General features: G+C 40.4%; 1 protein-coding gene across 1 annotated transcript in view; it reads left to right on the top strand.

Moving 5' to 3' along the window:
- Positions 1 to 22,969, top strand: part of LOC126263225 (arrestin domain-containing protein 1-like) — a 118,800-nt gene that overhangs the window by 21,133 nt on the left and 74,698 nt on the right. Inside the window, exon 4 of the mRNA XM_049960309.1 lies at positions 5,666 to 5,848. Within this exon, the coding sequence (XP_049816266.1) occupies positions 5,666 to 5,848 (183 nt within the window). The remainder of the gene's footprint in view (positions 1 to 5,665; positions 5,849 to 22,969) is intronic.

The raw sequence follows: 22,969 nt of genomic DNA on the forward strand, positions 1-22,969 counted from the left end.
GCGACTTTTTCCTATTCCCACGAATGAAAAAAAAAAAAAAAAAAAAAAAAAACGCTAAAAGGGGAGCGTTATGACGATGTGGAGACGGTAAAAACAGCTTCGTAAAGGGCACTGGGCAATATCAAACTTGAAGAGTTCCAAACATGCTTCCAACAGTGGGAAGAGAGACTTGACAAGTGCATCGCATGTAATGGAGAGTATTTTAAAGGTGACTGAAGTAATTTTGTAAAAAGGTTCATCAATAAATTTTATATGGCAACAATCTGGTTTCTTTTGGGTCCCCTCTCGTATATGTGGCAGACCGTGCCAACTGTGACTGCTACATCTCGCACATTCAACAAGTACGTCAAGTCAGTCGCTTTTATGCCGTCGCGGAGAAGGGTGACCGTTCCACCTGTGCCATTCCCAGACAGCAGGTTGTAGGTTGTTTTACCATAAAGGTCAAGCTGCAGCTCTCCTGGAGAAGGACAATGTCCAAGTCTGCCACTCTTATCGTGTTGTGTAATATGCAGATCTTGATGGTGGAGTTAATACCATTGACATTGACTGTTCTCACACAATAGGATTGAGACATCTCATGTGCAGAGGGCAATGCGCGAGTGCAAGCTCATGGCAGTCGGAACAATGCATCCAGCCAGCTGCGTGACATGCGTTACTGTGCTGTATGGTCTCCCAGCAGGGAGGGCCCTCCAGAATCAACGCCAGCTATGGGTGTCAGAGTAGCTATTGCTGTGTGCTGTGTGTCATCTGCTTCCATGTCGTCTGCCTAATCACTAGGAGAGGAGTGGGAGATCAGTGGTGGCTGACCGCTTTCATAGGAGCCCACACGTTATGAATCCTGATAGTGATAGTGGCTGGGTGCCCTAAGCACTGCTATGTTCAGAGGCTTTCAGAACTTGTGCACCATGTGGGGCTGGGGCTGGGGCGGTGGCATTACCATAGTGGCTCGAGTTGGTATCAGTCTTTGATCATCCATCATATCATGTTGTACTGCCTCCACATATGATAGTGGGGTCAGTGTGGATCACCGGGGAAGTTCCACATGGGGCACCTGAATGGAGTGTTGCTACAGATACTCAGATTGGACATGGTCCTCCTGGCTGCAGCCTGGGCACTTTCTAGTTGTCCATCATACATAACAATCAAGCGGCAGCCTCCAACGAACACTTATGATGTACTGTGCTTCTTAAATTCCATGCATAATTGCCGTACCCAATCAGGTATGGGGTACATTTCCTAGGTATTCTATTTCTCTTTAGTGTGGCTTAAACTGTACTATATGGGTACAGCACGTCAACAGTGAGGGTGGCAGGAACTTTGAACAGGAGTTCAAAGATGGGCATGGTATGCACCCCCAGATCGGTATGGTCAACTGCAACAATGCTCACATTACCATCAGTGTGGTAGAAATGGAAGGCATTGATAGATCGATGGAGGAGTCTGTCACGGGCTGCTTAGTCAGTGACTTCGAGGTTATTGTGCTGGATATAATAGACAAATGGATGCTTATCAGTTTTTGCGGTTCTGTATGCATTGCATCTTGAAGAAAGCATTCTATTCCATGGGCCATCGGTCTTGTGTATGGAGCGTTGAACATTAGTTTCATTGTAGCTTGCCAATACAGTAACACTTATGTCAGTATAACAACTCACTAGCAGGTAAATAAGCATGCTTGTGGAGCACTGTTCATCACACCGAGCCTGTTCACACCATATGATGGATGAAAGCCAACTCCTGTGGTTTCCATTGTCCTCTGCATCCCCAGGCCATTGATCATTGCTGATTCTTCCACCTATTAGCGACAGCTCCCCAGCCCAAGGCCAAGAGAGTGCCTTGAACCTATGTACGCTCCTCTGCCCTCTTTGACAAGGTTGTGGCAGCACAAGTGTGACTTCTTATGCTAGGCGTCTTGGCCGACATTGCTGATGTTTTCTATTCAGAAATTAAATAGTGATGATGTTTGAACCTAGGACTTTTGGATTAGTAGTCAAAGGCACTACTTCTAGACCACAGAAAAAGTGGGCTTTCTGTGAAAGTCTTGCGATAATTTTTTTGTCATACATCATTCCTGGTGTAACATTTGAAAGTGTGACAATCAGCTTCTTTGATTTTGTGATGAAATTTGCACATGTATTTTATCACAATCTCATGTGCTTATCATTAAACATCACTGGCAGTTGATATTGGCATTACAAGCTGACATGAAATAACTAGTTTATTCAAACTTTAAGTACATAACTTCAATGTTTTCAACAATGTATTTTTTCTATATGTACTCTGAAATATTATGAAAAATGTAAATTTGGAAATCATAAAGATGCACCACATAATAAACTGTGTTTGTAACTACATGCAATTCTCGTGAACAGCTGCATTTCTGTCAGTGCACTTCAGGTAAAGGTAATGTATTACTCTTCCATTGTTATACTATTTGAACCACTTGTCATGTACGGGACAAATTAAAGCCACTATCTTTGTCACTCACATTTATGTTCTTCCATGAATCATTTAGAGGGCTCTTAACCCTCATCTTTTGGTGGATCCATGGACTAAATGAAAAATTTCTTTTCCTGGCTGTAGCAGATGGTCTACCTTATGCTTCATTTTACTGTGAATTGGTTATTATGTCACTTGTTTTCATAATATAAGACCGAAGTCATTAAGACTGAAGTCATTCATTATCATTGAAGAAAATAAAAATGACAGACACAGATGATTGTAAATAGTTCTGGATTAAAGGAGACCACTCACAAAAAAGCAGAACCATTGAGTTGTTGAAGCATACAAAGGAAAGAAACATGCTAGTTTTCTGAGTTATCCTTTGATGAGCTAGAGTAAAATACACACACACAAAGATACACACACCTGTGGCCCTGCATGATGCCAGCTCCACTAACAGTGCCAATGCTACTTTTTGGCAGGCAAACTAGTTATGGAGGGGTGGTGTTGGGTGGAGTATGTAAAGAGAGAGGGTGGCGGGTGGCAGGGAGAGGGACTGTGGGTGAGTGGCTAGCAGCTCAGAGGAAGGTGGCTGGTTTGCCAGCTAGGAATGCAGGAGGGAGGCGTGGCAAGTATATGGGCTGTAGCAGCCAGGCAGAAGCACTACATGTTTGGAATGCAACGTGACATGAATTGAACAAGTTGGATCTTACGGAGTTTTGTAATTTGCTATGTCATTTGTGTGGGTACCAGAAGTGCTCAAAATAAAACCTTGGTGAATTAAAATTAATTTAAAACATTGAATTCTTTCATATTGTTGAGGGAGTATTGCACAAGAAGCATCTGTGCTCAGTCTGTGACCTAAGATAAGCCCATACTCAGTTAGTAGTTGATTTACAAACTCTTGTTGTTGTTGTTGTTGTTGTTGTTGTGGTCTACAGTCCAGAGACTGATTTGATGCAGCTCTCCATGCTACTCTATCCTGTGCAAGCTTCTTCATCTCCAAGAACTACTGCAACCTTCATCCTTCTGAATCTACTTAGTGTATTCACATCTTGGTCTCCCTCTACAATTTTTACCCTCCACACTGCCCTCCAATCCTAAATTGGTGATCCCTTGATGCCTCAGAACATGTCCTATCAACTGATCCCTTCTTCTAGTCAGGTTGTTCCACAAATCATTCGGAAACACTTTTCCTTGCCATAGTCAGTCTACATTTTATATCCTCTCTACTTCGACCATCATCAGTTGTTTTGCTCCGCAAATAGCAGAACGTATCTATTACTATTTCAAGTGTCTCATTTCCTACTCTAATTCTCTCAGCATCACCTGATTTAATTCGGCTACATTCCATTATCCTCATTTTGCTTTTGTTGATGTTTGTTTATATCCTCCTTTCAAGACACTGTCCGTTCCGTTCAACTGCTCTTCCAGATCCTTTGCTGTCTCTGACAGAATTACAATGCCATCAGTAAACCTCAGAGTTTTTATTTCTTCTTCATTGGTTTTAATTCCTACTCCAAATTTTTCTTTTATTTCCTTTACTGCTTGCTCAGTACATTTTACAATACAATACAATAAAATTTACAAACTACAAGTGAAAATATAATGGACCACTCTTTTCATACTGAAATATTGTCTCGAGCAGAATTGAGATTATGATGCTAATGTTATTGTTTGTTGTTTTTAACAATCCTACACCATCCTCCTGTGAAAAACACATCAGACCAATGCTAAAAGTTCCTCGATTTTCATTTCTTCTTAGTAAGGTTTACCTCGATTCAATGTTCTTACTCGACATCTCACTTGACTTCATCTCATTTTCTTCCTATTGATATTTGATGTGTCTGAACAAGTTATAAGTGACAAAAAAGAAAGTGGTTCACACCATGGGTGGTGGCGTAGTTAAGGTAATATTTTAGGCCGTTGTGGAGAGGGGAAATGGTGATGTAATCCATGATCAGTGTTGCCAACACAACTTACAATATTTAGCTTCACCATGCAATTATGATACGAGTATTTTTAGGTTGCGGCGGTAATGGAAAAACAAGACAGTTGACAAAGTTTTCCAGACTGAGCCAGTACGTGATGAAGAATCCCAGGCACCACCTTTTCTTGTGCCAGATATAACTCGGTCTCATCTATTTGCACGTAATTCCGATGTACTGTATTCAGCAACAATATCAATCATTAATCTTTTAAATTCAAACACTAAGCCTTGAGGAATATGATCATTCATAATCTAGGAAACATTGCCTATTTCTGGCTCCTGAAATCTTATTGGCTGGCGACTTGTTAAGCCACCCATTAGCCAGTGCAGCCACCACACCACACTAACAGACATAAAATGAGCTCACCTACTGAATATGTGGAGAGGGGGAGTGGCCATTTCAACAAAGGGAAAGCAGGTAGTGGTGATAGCATTTTGTGAACTTTTTGTGCAGATGATGTGCTATAACAACAAGGGTTTTGCAATAGCACTTTTGTGTTCAAATCTGACACAATACAGTTGCAAAAACTACATACACTACGATGTATACACTGCACCACACACTGTAGATCGTAAAAGGACATGAAGCGGAGCTGTTACACTTGAGCTTTCTTTCAAATTTATATTGTACAAAGTGTACAGAAATTAACTGAACAGACTTCTAATAAGCTTATAACATCATATGGAGAAGTAAACTAATTTTTTTGCATCTCTGTTTCTCTCATCAGGCCTAAAATAACACTTTAATGATGGCGAGGATATGAAATGCAGCTGATAAGAAAAGCATTAAACAATAACAGCAATGGTGACAAAGTTCATCATTAAGCAGATGTCTGCATTTATGCCTATGGTTTAACCACTTTGTTTTACATTTAATTTCCTTCACTTAGACAAATTTTATGCAAAGTATATACCAATTGCGTGTGTTTTTGCTCTTATTTGGGGTTTTTTATTATTTTCCTTGATTCTTAATTTTCCCCAATTTTGTGTTTTTTAAATGTGGACCACCCAAAAATGTAAAATAGGAGTTTAACTGTATCGAGTTTGGGTTACTTTGGCACATTTGTTGAGAATAAGTTTATTGGCCCAGGCAATGAAATTTTTTTTAAAAAAATCACAATTTCTGGGTATCAATTATTCAGCTTGATCCTCAAATCAATTAACTTCATGAGTCTTTTATTTATAATCTGTTTATAAATTAACAGTGTTTTAATTATTTGCTTTCTTTTTCTTTAGAGCCCAAAAACTGTTTTCAAACATGACGAACTGTCTTGTTTATGTATACGTTTTCGAACTGTTTCTGTGGTTCTTAGTCTAATGAAAAGAGGCTTTGTGCCTGGAGAAAATATTGTAATAAATGCAGTTATTTATAATGGAACTAGCAGTGTAATTCCACGTGTTGAAGCTAAACTGGTACAGGTAAAATAATTTTGATTTTATTTATCTGTTGATAATAATTAGTAATGTGCCAATTTGAAAAACAGCATGATAAAATTCTGTTTTATCTGTTGAAACCTCTTCCACTGTGTTTTGTCTGTTCTAAATGAATGAGGGAATTTAACTACTTACATAGTATCATTTCTCCAGTAACATACATAAAGAGTTGCAGTATTGCTACAGAGTGTGTTACCATATCCAGCTCTCAATTATATATTTAGAATACTGAAAAGTGAACACTCTGTACATACATTTCACTTGGCATGTAAGGTTTACACTACAGGAAGTAGTGAGCTGCTGGTGATTTCACAGTATAAACAGTTTTACTTGCAGCAGCAGTATTTTCCCTTTAGTGTAAATATTCCTGACAAATGACTTAATACCGAATTGTAGTAATAACACCTGAAATCAGTAATCCTCTGAATTGGACAGAGAAATTGAAAAAACAAATGTAGGTAAAATTGTTTATTCAGTAAGGTACCAGAAAGCATGTCACTTTGTTGGTCATTTTGTGACTACTCAGATATATGGCAGCATATGTATTTTCTATAAATTCATACTTGTGCTTACTATCCAAGCTTTGTTGGGCACTTTGTCACTATACAGATGTACAGCAGCATCATCGATAAATACATACTTGTGCTTACTATCCAAGATAGAGTGAGATTAGAAACTACATTTTACAACTTCAAGTTCATTTTTCTGTTTAATATTTAATTACTTCGTCCTGTAGTAAAACACTGAGTTTACTCTCATTAATTTTGTGTATATCATGTTTAATCACATAACAATCATCAAAGTAAATGATGATGATCATAATAGACTTTCAGCCACCTGAGTTTTAGTCTATAGTATTGTACTAAAATATGTTAAAATGAATACTGTACTAAAAGATAGATTGCTACTTACCATAAAGATAACACGACAAGTTGCAGACAGGCGCAATTAAAAGACACGTACCATAATCTTTCATTCACACACACAAGCACACCTCACGAATGCATGACTCCCAACTCTGGCAGCTCGGACGAGAATGCAGATATCAGAAGGGGTGGTAGCAGCAATCTGGAGGGGAAGGGGAAGCAGAAGGTATAGTAGTGGGGAAGAGAGGTGCGCTGCCCGGCGGAATGTGCAGGAACTAGAGTGCCGACAGATGCAGCGTCTGGACATTGTGGGGCAGAGAAGTAGGGAAAATGGAGTGAAAAAGTAGAGTAGTGGGAAATGATGGGTGGGTGCATTGGCAGAGAATGGTAAACAAAGAATGTAGGAGACGGGAATGGGGAGGAGGCGATATAACAACGAGGGTGGAAACTTTTGGGTGAAGGGTGTGGGAACAGTGTGTCACAGTAGATTTGGGCGAGGATAATTACGGGAGCAGAGAATGTGTTGTAAGACTAACTCCCATTTGCACAGTACAGAAAAGCTGGTGGTGGAGAGGATGATCCTGATGGCTCAGGTAGTGAAGCGGGCATTGAAATCAAGGATGCTAAATTCAGCTGCATATTGTGCCACAGCGTGGTCTACTTTGCTCTTGGCTACAGTTTGGCAGTGGCTGTTCGACCTGGTGGACAGCTCATTGGTAGTCATACCAATACAAAAAGCTGTGCAGTGATTGCAGCAGAGCTCAAAAGTAACATGGCTGCTTTCACAGGTGGCCTGGCCCCTGATGGGGTAGGATAAACCTTCCACAGGGATATGATCCTTGTGACAATGTGTTGGGATTGGGAGTGGCACAGGGATGGACTACAATGTTGTGGAGGTTGGGGCAGCAGAAAACCACCTTTGGAGGTGTAGGAGGGATCTCATGTAAGATGTCCCTCATTTCAGGACATGGCGATAGGTAATCAAAGCCCTATTGAAGAATGTGGTTAAGTTGTTCTAGTCCAGGGTAGTTTTGGGTGGTTTTCCATCACTCACCCAACCTCCACAACATCCTAGTCCATCCCTATTCTGCTCCCAATCCCAGTCCCTTGCCACAAGGATCATGCCCTGCGGAAGACTCGGGTGCAAGTCCTGCCCAATCCACCCCCTCAGCACTTCCTATTCCAGTCCTGTCACAGCTTTATCCTACTCCATCGGAGACCGGGTCACCTGTGAAAGCAGCAATATCATTTACCAGCTCTGTTTCAGTCATTGCGTGGCTTGTTTGTATTGGTGTAACTACCAGCCAGCTGCCCATCAGTATGGATAGCCACTGCCGAACTGTGGCACAACATGCAGCTGAACGTAACATCTGTGACTTCAGTGGTTGCTTCACTACTTGGGCCATCTGGATCCTCCCCTCCACGACCAGTGTTTCTGAACTGCGCAGACAGGAGTTATCCTTACAATACGTTCTCCTTTCCCATAATCATCCTTGCCTCAACATAATGTCCCCAGAGCCTCCACCCAACAGTTTCCATTGCCTGCTGTCTTATCACCTCCTTCCCATTCCTGTCTCCTACACTCTTTGTTTGCCACCCTCTACCAACGCACCCGCTCATCTTCCGGAGTTGGTAGTCATATGTGTGTGAGGTGTGCTTGCTTGTGTGAATAAATGCTGACAAAGGCTGTGGCCGAAAGCTTATGTGTAAGTGTCTTTTAATTGTGCCTGTCTGCTACTTAGTGTGTTATCTTTATGGTAACGAGCAGTCTATCTTTTCCTACATGGTTGCTATTCCTACGAGGTGCATATGCTGAAATTAGTCTGTTTGAAAACAGTGAAATATTACAAATGCTGTACACCTCAGTCTACACTTACTATACACTGAAGTAACAAAAGTCATGGGACAGCGATATGCACGTATGTAGGTGGTGGTAGTATCACATAAGAAGGTATAAAAGGGCAGTGCATTGACGTAGGGTCATTTGTACCTCGGTGATTCCTGTGAAAAGGTGTCCGATGCACATTGGGAATTAAAAGACTTTGAATGTGGAGTGGTAGTTAGAGCAAGATGCATAGGACATTTCATTTCAGAAATCATTGGAGAATTCAGTACTTCAAGAACACAGTGTCAGTAGAGTGCCAAGAATACCATTTTCAGCTATTACCTCTCACCATGAACAACATTGTGGCTGATAGCCTTCACTTTACAACCGAGAGCAGTGGTGTTTGCATAGAGTTGTCAGTGGTAACAGATAAGCAACACTGAATGAAGTAACACAATGATTTTCCTGAAGAACAGGTATAAGGAGTGGTAAATTCAGATGGCCCTACATCCTACACACTCTGTACAACCAGCGGAACCAGAAGAAGATTCTCAGGACGACACGGCCATTGCATTTGTTCCATTTTGTGCATTATCCAGCAAGATAAGACAAATTCTTTAGGAATACTAAATGAAGACCATCACCTGCCCACTAGCCAAAACACAGGTACTACTTGGTGTGTGAAAAATGACTTTGGCATATGGAAATCTGAGATCTATCAGATAAGCAGGCAATGTTGTGAGACTTACGTAGGTCAGACGGTGCATACTGTCAAAGAACATTGATGAGAACACCAAAGCCATACCAGATTGCAACAGCATAACAAGTTAACAGTTGCAGAACATTGCCTGACAGAATTGCCTTGAATGGATTATAACCACACCACAGTTCTGACTTAGGGACATTCAGATTCTGGGACTGTGTCATTAAGGAATCTAGTGGGATTCGAGAAAGGGAACTGCAGATAAATCATGATAGCAGGTACATACTTAACAAGGCATGGGAACCCACTATTCGAATGGTCAAGAAGAGGAATGAGATACTAGACAGCGGGCGCAGGGGGTTAAGGGATGTGGCCAATGGAGATGCTGATCAGAAGGAGAGGGGGAGGAAATAAAACTGTGGCACTGGCCCCCTGTCATTCAGTTCATCAGTGCACCTGATGATGAAAACATGGTCATTTGCCAAAATATTATGCCCGTTGGACACCGACATCCAGCATTCCATCCGTGAACTATTTTGACAACACATAAATGAATGTGGGATATATAACAAACATATCTGTAGTAAAATTTTGCATTAATATACTATGGCAGCATATGACAGATGCGAGAGCCTTTGCTAACAGCACGATATTGCCTGCAGCACCTCTCCTGGGGTTGTTACTGTTGCCTGCAGCACCTCTCCTGGGGTTGTTACTGTATCGATTGGACCCTAGACAACTGGAGAACTGTGACCTGGTCAGATGAGTCACAATTTCAGTTGGTAAGAGCTGGTGGTAGGGATTTAGTGTTGTATAGACCCCATGAAGTCATGCACCCAAGTTGTCAACAAAGCACTGTGGAAACTGGTGGGAGGCTCCATAATGGTGTGGGCTATGTTCACATGGAATGGACTGGCTCCTCTGGTCAAACTGAACTGATCATTGACTGGAAATACATGTGTTCAGCTATTTGGAGACTGTTTGCAGCTATTCATGGACATTGTGTTCTCAAACAACAATGGAATTTTTATGGCTGACAGCAGGATGTCGGGGCACAGTTGTTCACCATTAGTTTGAAGAACCAGTGTTGCCACAGGTTCTCTAAATGTGGGAATATCAGGGATTTTCAAACACATCAGGGAAATTCGGGGGGGGGGGGGGGGGGGGGGGGGGTACGCTTGGTAGGTGCAGCTGAGTACATGTTCTGCTTCCATACTCCCTCATTATTATTACTGCTTCTCTCGTTCCTACCACTTTCCTCAGCTTGCAGTCAGTGCTGCATTCACTTCTTGTTGCTAGCCTCCTCGTAGCTATCAATGAGAGGCATGAGGAATGGTTTGTTTGGATCTGATTGTCAGAGACTGTAGATGCAGCGGCCTTACAAGGGGAACGGCCAATCGATGCGGCTCAAATTTGGCAAGTCATTTGTGTACAACCTAAAACCAAGGACTCTTAAGATATTTTGGCTCACCCCCCCCCCCCCCCCTCCCTTTCCCGCAACCGGCCACCCGTTTTTGTGAAAATCACCCCTAAAGATTATGATTTGCAATTGACTCAAAATTGGCGGGATCGATAGGTAATTGTAAATAGAGCATTTTTCACCATCAAGTATGGGGTCTGCAAATGCATATTTTCCCAGAAATTGAGGAAAGAAATGTTTACAACTGCCGCTTATGTACCAACACTGTAAATACTTTTCTCTGAGAGTGGCGGTAATAAAAAAAAACTGAGCTAATGGATTAACGATGAACTTGAACAAGCGTCATGGGACTTCTGCCCAGAGCAAATACAATGACCATTAATGAACAAATTGAGATAAAAAACGAAAAGAAAGAAAAAGAAACGTAGTGCAATGACCAAGGTAACTGGCTGGGAAATGGAAAACCCATGTTCGAATCTTGAGTAAACTATGTGGTTTTCATTTTTCTTAATTTGTAGTTCTTTGTGTCAGAATTCATAAGGATAGGAGGATTAATAAGGTATGCAACTCAACATGGAATAATAATAGTAATAAGATAGGCAAACCAATTTCCCAAAGGACATTAGTTAGTAAAGAATTAAACTTTTAAGCCTTGTCACATGAAAACAACTGTCGGGTAAGAGTTCTGCAAATTTCTCATCAGGGACCATAGATAGCCAACCATGCAATGCTTGTTTACAGTGAGGCAGAGAACAGAATGCACGAGGGGAGAGTTAAGTTGTCCCAGTTATCTGTTCGTCATATCACAGTTGTGAACCTCAAAGAGTGAGGCTGTGCAGCACGAACCTTATAGAAGTCAATTAGAAAGAGTTGTTTTCCGTCATTAGGCTGCCGCGAACCTCAAGGATACATGTAATGATTTTTCATCGTAGATACACCGATTAAATATGTTTCGTGATTTTCCGTAAGTAACATATGGCTTGTACTGTATGTAGTTTGTAGTAATTAGCTTCTTTGTTTAAGCCGTTGTAACTAGTTATTTTTGTTGTGTCATATCTTTAAGTTGCATAATCTGAATAATGGAGGATGTACACACTTGCCAGTTACAGGCGACGGCAAGCGGGGAGTTATCGACGCTGTGTTTTGGTTTGTAAAAGTGTTGCAAGACAGATGTATTATCAGTGCACTACCAGAAGCAGGCAGTTCTGTTTCCCAGCATTCCAGATTGATAGGAGTGGCTAATGTCAAGCAATTTTTGGAGCTGACGGATGAAATGACTTTTGTTGATACTGAAGAACTATACCATGAAGGCGAAGTGGAAAGTGATTCAGTGGAAGATATCATGAATAGTGAATTGCAAAATGGTCATAACACTTTGGAAATGTCCATGTCGCAGGCAATCTGTGCTCCATCTGTTCCCAATGAGTATTACAAACCTGTTTCTAAACGATTGAACTACAGCACTATACACCTTGAAGTAAAAGTAAAGGTGGTAGCGCTCACCAGGAATCATCCAAATTGGAAACCTGCAAATACTGCAAAAGAATGGTGCAACAACAGCCCTGAAAAGGAAGGTTTACATATGACCGATTTGTTGAATCTCATCATCGTAATGAAAATGTAACAATGAGAGTACTCCTGGAGTGGGCTGCAAGTGCAGCGCTTCAATATACAACCAACAGGATTTTACGTTTGCTGCGTCATTATCTTGGGCAAGGAATTCATCAACGGCACATCACTAAATACGTCTCCAACAAGGAGGTGAAAAACATAGAAGATATACAGAAAGTGGCGGTATTCATTTATGACCAGCTTTAATCTTGATTGTGTTATCAACACCGATTAAACAGGATGCGAGTATCAGGTGAACATTCGCCGCACGTTACCGCATAAGAGAGTAAAACAAGCCCTTGTTGCAGTTGGTAGTAAAAAACAACTAGCACATTCGTACAAAGTGCAATATGCCATCACAGCCTCTGGAAAAGTGTGTGCTAAGGTTTTCCTGTGTTTACAAGAAACCAGTATTACATTTGGTCCTTGGGTTATAGAAGAGGTCAGTCACTTAACCAACTCACTGAAAAATTTTTACATTACTTGCTCCAGATCCGGGAAATTGACAGATGCCATTTACAGAACATTTCTTGAGAATGTTTGAAAACCATACATTGCTGATAACAATTTTTGTCTAATATTTGGTTCCTGGGGTGAACAGACTACTACTCTAATGTATGACACCATGTTTATAGATGACGAGGGTCAACTGACATGCACAGTAAAAGTAATATTGCCAAACTGCACAGCTTCATGCCAGCTGTGTGATGTTTATTTCTATCACCAAGTTAAAAACTTTATTTCGAGGCTTCAGAATTGCAGTGTGCTTTTGGAAACCCACTCGGAATTGCACAATCGCATGGATGCAAGAACTATTCACACCATAATTCACAACCAACTTTCAGCAGCGATTTTTCAGGCAACGATACGTACGCGTGGTATACGTCAAAATTAATTCCTGAAAAAGACCTATTTTTTAATGTAAACCAAATTTGTTTTCCGCCAACTCTTCGGAAAGAACAGTGTAGCTGTTGAAAGATTGCATCCATTAGATGTTCTTGATGCAGCGAGTATATTTGTTTCGAATGTTTAGATGACAAGTACCATCCATCTAGTTGGTCAAAGAAAAGTGAGGACACGTAACAGTGACTGGAAGAGCCATTGTAACGTGACCAGGAAGCAACGCTTTTAGTTGTTTACTATCCCAAGAAGTTTTAGAAATTTATTTGCCTACCTTTTTATCATTCCTCAAACAATGGAAAATCCAGGATGGAATGTCCAGTAATATGAGAAGGAAAGTTTCTACACAGTATATAGCGGAGATGCTGAGTTGCAGATAGGTCTAACAAAAAGATTTTCACACTTAAAGTTTTGGCCAATGGCCTTTGTCAACAATAGACACACATACGTGCATGCGCACGCGCGCAACACACACACGCACACACACACACACACACACACACACACACACACACACACACACACACACACAAATGCAACTCATGACTGCAGTCTCAATCAACTGAAACCACACAGCAAGCAGCAGCACCAGTTCATGGCGGGAGTGGCGACTGGGTGGGGGAAAGGAGGAGGCTGGTGCAAGGAGGGGGAGGGATAGTACAGTGGGGATGGCTGGCAGTGAAGTGCTGCAGGTTGGGTGGGGGGGGGGGGGAAGAAGCGGAAAAGGAGAGACATGGAGGGGGGGGGGGGAGACAGGTGTGGTGGCGGAAAGACAGCTGTGTAGTGCTGGAATGGGAGCAGGGAAGGGGCTGGATGGGTGAGAACAGCGACTAACGAAGGTTGTGGCCAGGAGGGTTATGGGAATGTAGGATGTATTGCAGGGAAAGTTCCCACCTGCGCAATTCAGAAAAGCTGTTATTGGTGCGAAGGATCCATAAGGCACAGGCTGTGAAGCAGTCATTGAAATGAAGGATATCATGTTTGTCAGTGTGTTCAGCAACAGGGTGGTCCACTTGTTTCTTGGCCACAATTTGTCGGTGGCCATTCATGCTGACAGACAGCTTGTTGGTTCTCATGCCTGATGCAAGACCTGTCCCATACATCCTACCACCACCACCTACTCCAGTCCAGTCACTAACATCACCTATCCCATCAAAGGCAGGGCTATGTGTGAAACCAGTCATGTGATCTACAAGCTAAGCTGCAACCACTGTGCTGCATTTATGTAGGCATGACAACCAACAAGCTGTCTGTCCACATGAATGGCCACCGACAATACAATTTATCGCTGTGTTACTTGAAGCAATACTGAAGGAATAGGTATAGGTTTGCAGTTGCGACACAAAAATGGAACTGCACAAAATCATTTTATTTTTAGTTGACACACTTTATACTCAGGTGTGCCTGCTTGAGGGTTCAACCAGCCTTCAAGGAGAATTTTAGTCATCTAACTTCTTGATGGATCTCTAACTGATGTTTAATTGTTTCTTGTTCAGCCCTTTAAAACACTTTGGATTTTTTGAAAGATATGCTAAAAGTGGTTTTAGCTTAAAATCACATTCAGCATTAGCACCAAGGAGCAAAGTTAAATGTCCTTGTGTCACCTTTTATTCAAATGCAGACTCTTCAAATTTTGAAGTCTTAAGTTGCTTCGGGCATTCGCTTCCAGTAGTCCCATCTTGTTTACATTAAAAATCGTTCAGGTGGGTATCCACCTCTTTCAGTAAACTATTTTTAAAATGTGAGATATTGTTAAGTGTGTCATTATCCGCACTAGCAATTTCACTTTTAAGCTGTACATATTGTGGTAATTTTTGAATTTTTCAGACCAACCAAATTTTACATCTTTCACAGATTCATCACTATCCTCCCTCCTGAATTTTTCAGAAATATTTTTAGTGTTTTCTTGGATAGTCATTTGGCTCATTGGTATCCTTTGTTGATTATTGTCTAAAATCCATGTATCTAATAATTCATCCACTTTTTCCATTGTGGTGCTTCTTTGGTGAGTTGATTTTGAAACACTTGACTGTGCAGCAGATAGTGACTGTGTTTTTGATTTCTTCTTTTCTATCCTTAATACTTTGAACAGTGGGCTTTGCCAGTCTCATTTCATTACAAATGTTTACTTTTTTGACAGCTTCTATGGGATATGGAACTTCTAATTTGGTCTCTTCATATCAGTGTTGATATCCAACATCAAATGTTTCAGTGGATTTTTTTCCTAAAAAATGAATGATTATATTTGAAAGAATTAATGAACTAATATAATGAAGACACAGAATTCCTAATACATTCATACCAAATATGCTTACAATTCTGCAGTAAGTTCATTGAAGAAAACAGGAACTAACGCATAAAACTACTAAGACACTGAGAAACAATCTGGTGACAGCACAGTAATTAAAGTGATGACAAAAGCAAAATATAGGAGTGCCAGCTGAAGGAAGAAGCTGAAACTTAACAGTGTGTTGCCATTGGCCACATAAAGAAACATATTGGACCATAAATCAAAAAAGTACCATGATTTCAAAAGGGTGTACAGACTTTTGTATTAACAGTTTCTTTAATCTCTGTGAATTTCACTATTGTTACCAACTTAAGTCCCAAGTTACAAGAAATTACCCTAAACTCAAAATTATGGACTTCAGTTTAATTTGAACTTTTCACTAAGAGAACAATCCTTAGCTTATTGAGTGTGTAACTAGTTGAACAACTCAGTTAAAGTTACTTTTCAGAGAGACATCATTTTTTATAATAGCATGTTTTTATTTCACGGGGATTATTTCATGATACAGTGTATTGCATTTATTTTCTCTAATATGTGAGAATGTCAAGTATGAGAAGGCTATGTATGTGGAACCTCAATAAGCTGAACTGTAATGAGTTAGTGTGTATGTGTTGGAATGCGGGAACACGCTGCTTGTACAATGTGTATGAATCACATACACAGGGTTCAGATTCAGATTCTTTATTAGTCATACAGCATTATTACTTGCAATAGACTTTGTGAGTTCACTTAATCCAATTGTTTGATTTGTGCATTCAATCGGTATATTCTGTTTTGGGGGAAGAGCCTTTATAGATTTTTGACAAAGGTTTAAATTTCCTTCTGAGGAGATTCTCAATTTCAGGTCTCTCGATTTTGAGATAAATATCTGATAATTGGCAGATGAGGTAGAGTGCTGGAAGTAAGAGTAGGTGATGGGCTAGCAATGAAAAACAAGAGTTCACGTGCATTTGGTGCACCGTGCAAGTGCTTCTGTGTGGCTGGCAGGGGAGATAGTCTCCAGCCTTGTTTGAGATAGGTTGTACAGCACCAATCTGTGATGAAAAGATCAGTTTTGAGTGAATATTCAGTTTTGTACTTGGTATAGCCTTGGGAAAAGGACATCGTGCATGGGAGTGTTTATTATGCAATTTTTGAAGAGTTAAGTTACTTTGTGACTGAGTTGATTAAAATCAAAGTTATGTGTGGCATATGGAGCGATAGTTACAGTGAACATAATTAATTTGTTGAATGCTCCTGCTGTGTATGGAGTGTGCATTCTAAATTGATAAATTATGTACTTTTTGGATCGGGTCATAATTATTTGCAAAATGCTGGCTACTCTGAATGAATGCTTCAGTTTGAAAGGAAACCATAATTTTAAATACTTAGACTCAGACTTGTTGTGGTGAAGTTGTATAACTCAAATCTATAATATATCAGATTTTCAGGAACTGATGTCTCCTTAAGTAATTTGCTATACCTGAACTGAAAATATTATTTATTCATGTCCTGGTGAACAATACAGTTGATTGGTGAATAATACAGTTGATTTTTCATCATACATTTGCAGCTGAGTAATATTATAACATGCACCAGGAGATGGGTGGTTTGCTGAAGAAGATCACACCAAAAGGTGAATAGAAAAACTTTACAGAAGAGAGAAGTCACTCTCCCACATACATTGTTTACAAGCATACTTCTACCATTAGGCAATCAGTTTTTAACACATTCCACTGCACTGAAACATATTTTCTCAGTTGCAATTTTTTTTTTTACATCCACATTCACCTTGTGTACTTCATGAAACTCATTGTTCCAGTCACATGGAATCCTGGAAAACACTAGTTCACAAAGCACAAAAAGTGAATTTGTATGTATAAAAACATGCAAATGAGAAAATTTTTTGTGTCAGATGCAATGAATTGTGTTAAAACCCAATGCTGGTGTGTAGAAGAGCACATGGAAAGAATGTTAAAACCAAGAAAACTGACCTCGAAAGATGCTTTAAAGAAAGTTAAATGCATTTGGCCTAAATGGGACTAGACTCAGAAACGAAAGATGGTATGAATCCCATATTGCTCCTTTCAGGAAGGGCATTGTGGCATCAGAAAGATGGATTTTGGCTGACAGCGCCAGTGATTTCAAAAATTGCTTTGCATGTTTTAGTGCAAAGCTTGCTATTCCATTCTGGAAAATTTTGTAACATCGCCTCCGCAGAATGACAAACCCTAACTTGTAAAGTACTGGACCACTTGGACTTTCCCTGGTATGGTAAGCGGTAGATCTATGGCGGTGCGTGGCAGTTCATTTTTGTGACGCACAGAGGCAGTGTAGTCAGCCTCCGCACTTTCTCGATCTGTAATCTTACCTGCAGTTCATCCGCTCGTACATTATTCAGCACCCTGTGGGTTATTGACGTAAGAAAATACATAGAACTAAGGTTTTGTGGAGGAATTCCGGTGCTCCTAAATAATGCAACGCAGCTCTGATAAAAGCAATTATATTTAGAGACACGTTGGCCTCAAAATCCTTTGATAAAATTTATTACAAACAAGTTGCAAAATCGTAGTTTGTATGCCAGAATGCAGTCTGGTAACGGTCAGAGGGATATACCCCTCTAAGTGGGTAACTGTTGGATATCGATTGCCTCTGGTTATTGTCTCAGTCAGGCTAATCCGAATTGTGATGGTTTTAATATCATTCACTCAGCTGCCACGTGGGTCTTTCAGTGCGCAAGGCCAGGATCTTGTATTACCGGATGCCATGGAACTCAGTCTGTGCTTACACTTGATGCCCCTCATAAAAATAAGCATGATTATAACCAATTGGTCATAATGGTCATTATCAGAATACAAAAACAGAATTGCAACAGCAAGAGCGAACACAACAGCTGACTTATCATGTTCAATTACCGTCATGTTGTTGCATGCACTAAGCTTTGCTCAATTAACTATTTGCGGCCATACCTCAGTAATTGTCACATATTAAGATAAACATTCATTCAAAGCCAAAATAACTTCACCTACTACGCGAACATTTCTTTGTCATGGCCTTATGCAGATTTAGCCAAAAAGCAGAGGTTTGTTGGTAATCTTGCGGGAGTGCAACTGCCAGCCATCTGTACTGCTCCCCGGTCTAACTGCTAGTCCTCAACAATGGCAAGCTGTTCGCTCCTCCCCCATTAAACTGCTTGTGACGTCAGCCACCATCCCTGCCCTTAAAACAGACACATTTTACCTTATACTTTCCGTATTGCTTTCTGGGCAAATACTCTTTTGATTTTCACTCTTCTGCAAATTTTACTCTGGCTCTCTGCTCTAATTTAATGTTTTTTTCCAAACGAACTACTTTTTTCCCCTTCAGCAGCCTCTGGTTGGACCAGTCCAACTTCTTCATCCCCAAGGGGTGTCTGCCTGTGGATGCTTCATCGTATTCCTAAGACACCCCTGGCTTTTCTGTGTCCTTCTGCCTTCATGTTCTTGCAAGTCACTGTGCTGGCCTACCACGCCTGACTCAGCTGTTATCATAAACTTTTGGCACACTTCCTCCGCTCTGGCCGTCCATCCGTCTGCCATCCTGCTGCATTCTAATTGGCGCATGCTTAATTTAAAAAAATGCTAGAACTTTAGTTTTATTACCCGTAAAACCACCAGGTTTCTTTTTGAAGTCACCTCATATTCTTAAGTATCACATGAAGTTCTTAAAACTATTGCTTATCTGAAGCGTGGTCATTTGTGCATGACACATTGCCACATTTCACCCTGCCTCCATTATTTGTATAAAATAAGCTTGTCTTTTTCAGAAACAGTATCACACTAACTGTGAACTTACAAAACTACCGATGTGAAGCCTTGGCGTTATTCATGAGACCTCTTACTCTTCTTTTTCTGTTTGCTTGTATTTGTTACTTTATCTTATATAATACCCCTTTATTCACAACCTTCTCACTGGCATATTACTTTTGTATGTCTACCAGAAGTGCACTTTCATTTACTCTCTTGTGCTTGTAAATTTTTGAATCACTTTAACATACCTAATAGATGTACAAGACTATTATAGTGTATGTCTGGCACTCATGGCTGCTCAGTCCATTCCACACATCTAACAGGATTCTCCTTTCACATTTTACAACTACGTCATTGTCTCTTGCTCTCTTAACTACTATTACAGAAAAACTAAACATAATACTTCTTTACTAGTTAGTGCGTTCTGTGGGCTCTGATCATTATTCCTCATCTTTGCTCTCTACTTTCAATTCATCTCACATTCCAGCAGTCCCTCGCATATAGCACTAGACTCCATCTTCCTTCATCTTAAAAATTAAACCTTTTCTTTAACTTTAAATACCCCTTTACCGCACGTAATTGTGTTACTTTGCGTTTCCACAACTACTTCTCTCCACTCGGACTATTGTCCTCCCTCCTTGTACACCCCTGTGAAGAATTTTTGATAGACAAATGGTTAGTAGAAGGGACCGATGCACAAAAAGGAAGAATTACTTCAGAGTGCTGAGGTGTGCACAGTCACAAACTGTGATGTCTCTCCAAGACTGAGAGACTCCCTACGTGTAATTGTCACTCTCTCCTCTCATGTAGCTCTTCAATTCTATTACATTCCTTAGTCCAAAAACTCGTTTAGAACCAGGACAGATGAGTCGATAGGCATTAATATGTGATGAACTCTCCACCAAAAATGGGCCATGATACACTAACAGAAATTTATTTATCTCTTAGGAGACCTGTTTCAATTGGTTTTTGGCCTTAACTAGTACCAAATCCTCTGGTTTGAACACAGTTGCCTGAGCCCTTGCATCATGCCTTTTCTTTCTTTCAGCTGCCCGTCGATGCATTCTTTCTCTGGCCTACTTCACTATTTCATCTTTAGTTAGAACTGTGCTCACTGGAGAAACTGCTTCACCCCCAATAACATTCATTGGTTTATGCCCAAACATTAATTCACATGGCACAACCCCTGTTGCTTCATGCCCTACATTATTGATTATCTCTTCAAAATTTACAATAAAGTTTGCCCAAGTTGTGTTTCTCCTGTGACAATAAGTCCTACATAACCTGTTCAACTCTTTCATGACCCGCTCACTGGGATTCCCTTGAGGGAAATATGACAAAATTCATGTCGCTCCAACATTTCTGTAAACTTGTGGGTTGTAAACTGAGGACCATTGTCTGGCAATAAAGCAGCTGGCTTCCCCACCTGCACAAAATAATCTTTCTCCAGTTTTTCAGTCAATATCCTGGCATTTTCCGTCCTCATTGTATACAACTTTACTTGTTTCTCTAACACTACAAAACTATAAGTACAACCACCCTGGATATTGGGAGAGGTCCGAACGAGTCCACTGCAATCAATTCTTGAGGTCCTTCTACTGGCACATTCTGTCGCAAACCTTGAATGGGAACCGTAACTGCTCTCATCTTTTGACATTAATCACAAGCTTGGACTTGTTTCTGCACCCTTCGCCACATGTTCTCAAATATTACCACTTCTTGTAACTTTGCAATGCACTTTCGTGCCTCATAATGTCCAAACTTTTCGTGCACTAGGTCTATTAATTCATCTACATAATACTGCGGAAAACAGAGTTTCCATTTCGCCTGATCCTCTCTCCTCTTCCTAAACAACACCCCATGATGAATTTTATAAAATATTTTCACTTTGCAATGTTGCTTTGACCCTAAAATTTGCTTAACATATCTTAAATGTTCATCCTGATTCTGCTGTCTCCATATATCCTTACATATTCACCTAATTACGGCCTCATGCTTCAGTCCTCTCATCATCTACACCCACAAACGATCCAAGTCTCCCTTTTTCTCAAGCTCTGTTGGGTGATGTATCTACAGCAATTTCCCTACTGGCATTCTGGAAAATGCATCTGCAATAATGTTATCCCTTCCTTTAATGTATCTACTTTCTATAACAAAGTGCTGCAGATACATCACCCAAAGTCCCAGTCTACTATTACGCAAACGACATCTCTTCATAAAGCTTAATGACCGATGGTCAGTAAGCACTATTGTGTGATGACAACAAATAACCCTTCTGCTAGCGAATGCAATGGTCTGATTGTGGGGTTCTCCCTCCTTTTCTCCCTCCTGAAACATTTCTACTCCAATGCCATAGCCACAAGTGTCGGAAGTCATGTAGAAAGGTGTACTGAAATCTGGATGATGCATAATTTTGCTACTTAATAGTTGCGTCTTCAGTTCCTGTAAAGCCACCTCATATTCCTCTGACCACTTCCAGGTCACATTCTTTTTCAATAACTGATTCAGTGCCGGGTTATTAAATGCTTGTGATGACACAAAACTCTGATAGAACCCAATCAGTCCATACATAGCCCTCAGTTCTTTCTTATTCTTTGGCCGCAAAACTCGTCGATGGCCCTTAGTTTTCCACACTCTAGGTGTATTCCTGTTTGATCAATGATGTGCCCCAGAAATTTAATCTTTTCCTTCAGGAAATTTGTCTTACTAAACTTAAGTTTCATACCTCCTTTCTGAATGGTCGCCCGTACTTTTTCGAATAATTCACAATGCTGCTCCCACATCTCTGTGACTATTAATACATCATCAACATACACAGTATAACAGATTTACTTATGCAGGAACACTGTCTATTTCCTAGATTTTTGTGCTAACCTTATTTTCCAATATCCACAGGTTACATTCATGGATGAAAAAAACTTTACTCCGTGGAAATTCTGGAAAAATTCATCAATCTGTATTGGCCTATTGGTCTCTCGTTTCACAATTGCTTTCAATCTCCTCACATCCAAGACAAGTCACACACTTCCATCCTTCTTGGATACTACAAACAACGGATTGATATATTCACTACTTGCTCTTTCAATTACCCCCCATGACAACATGCGGTCTATCTCTTCTTGTACTGCTTTTCTCTGGGCAAACAGTATTACATAAGTCTTGGAGGCATAGACCTCATGTGGCTTAATAGTTAAAATGCACAAGCGAAATTCTGTGCCTTCCCTGGTGCATCAGAAAAGACTCCAGAATTCTTTTTTAAAATTTAACCCAGTTCCCTTTTCTATTGTTCAGACAAACTCACCAACTCTGACACCCTCTCTCATATTTTCTCTTGAGTCATCTGCACCACATCCTTACTCCAACTAAAGCTATGTATCCTTACTAATTTCATCTGTGCTGCAAAGCTTCCCTCTCCTACATACTGTGCCTCCTTAGAACTATTAAATACCTCCTTTCTCTTAACAAAGGGAACCACTAGTTTTCTACCTTCTACTTGGAGTTTCAACCCACAGTCTTCAAAATTTAATTCACCTTTAAACACATTCAGGAAATGCATGCCCAATAATAACTCTACATTCAACCCAGGAATGAGAAGAAAGGAATGGTCTATCATTATTCCCCCTAACTACATTGGCATCACTGTTCATGTCTAATAACCTTTGACAACTTTCCAGTAGCACAAAATATTTTCACTGGGGACACTGACCACACTGCCATATCTTCT

This window comes from Schistocerca nitens, chromosome 6, assembly GCF_023898315.1.
Source record: "Schistocerca nitens isolate TAMUIC-IGC-003100 chromosome 6, iqSchNite1.1, whole genome shotgun sequence".
Classification (NCBI taxonomy): Eukaryota; Metazoa; Arthropoda; class Insecta; order Orthoptera; family Acrididae; genus Schistocerca; species Schistocerca nitens.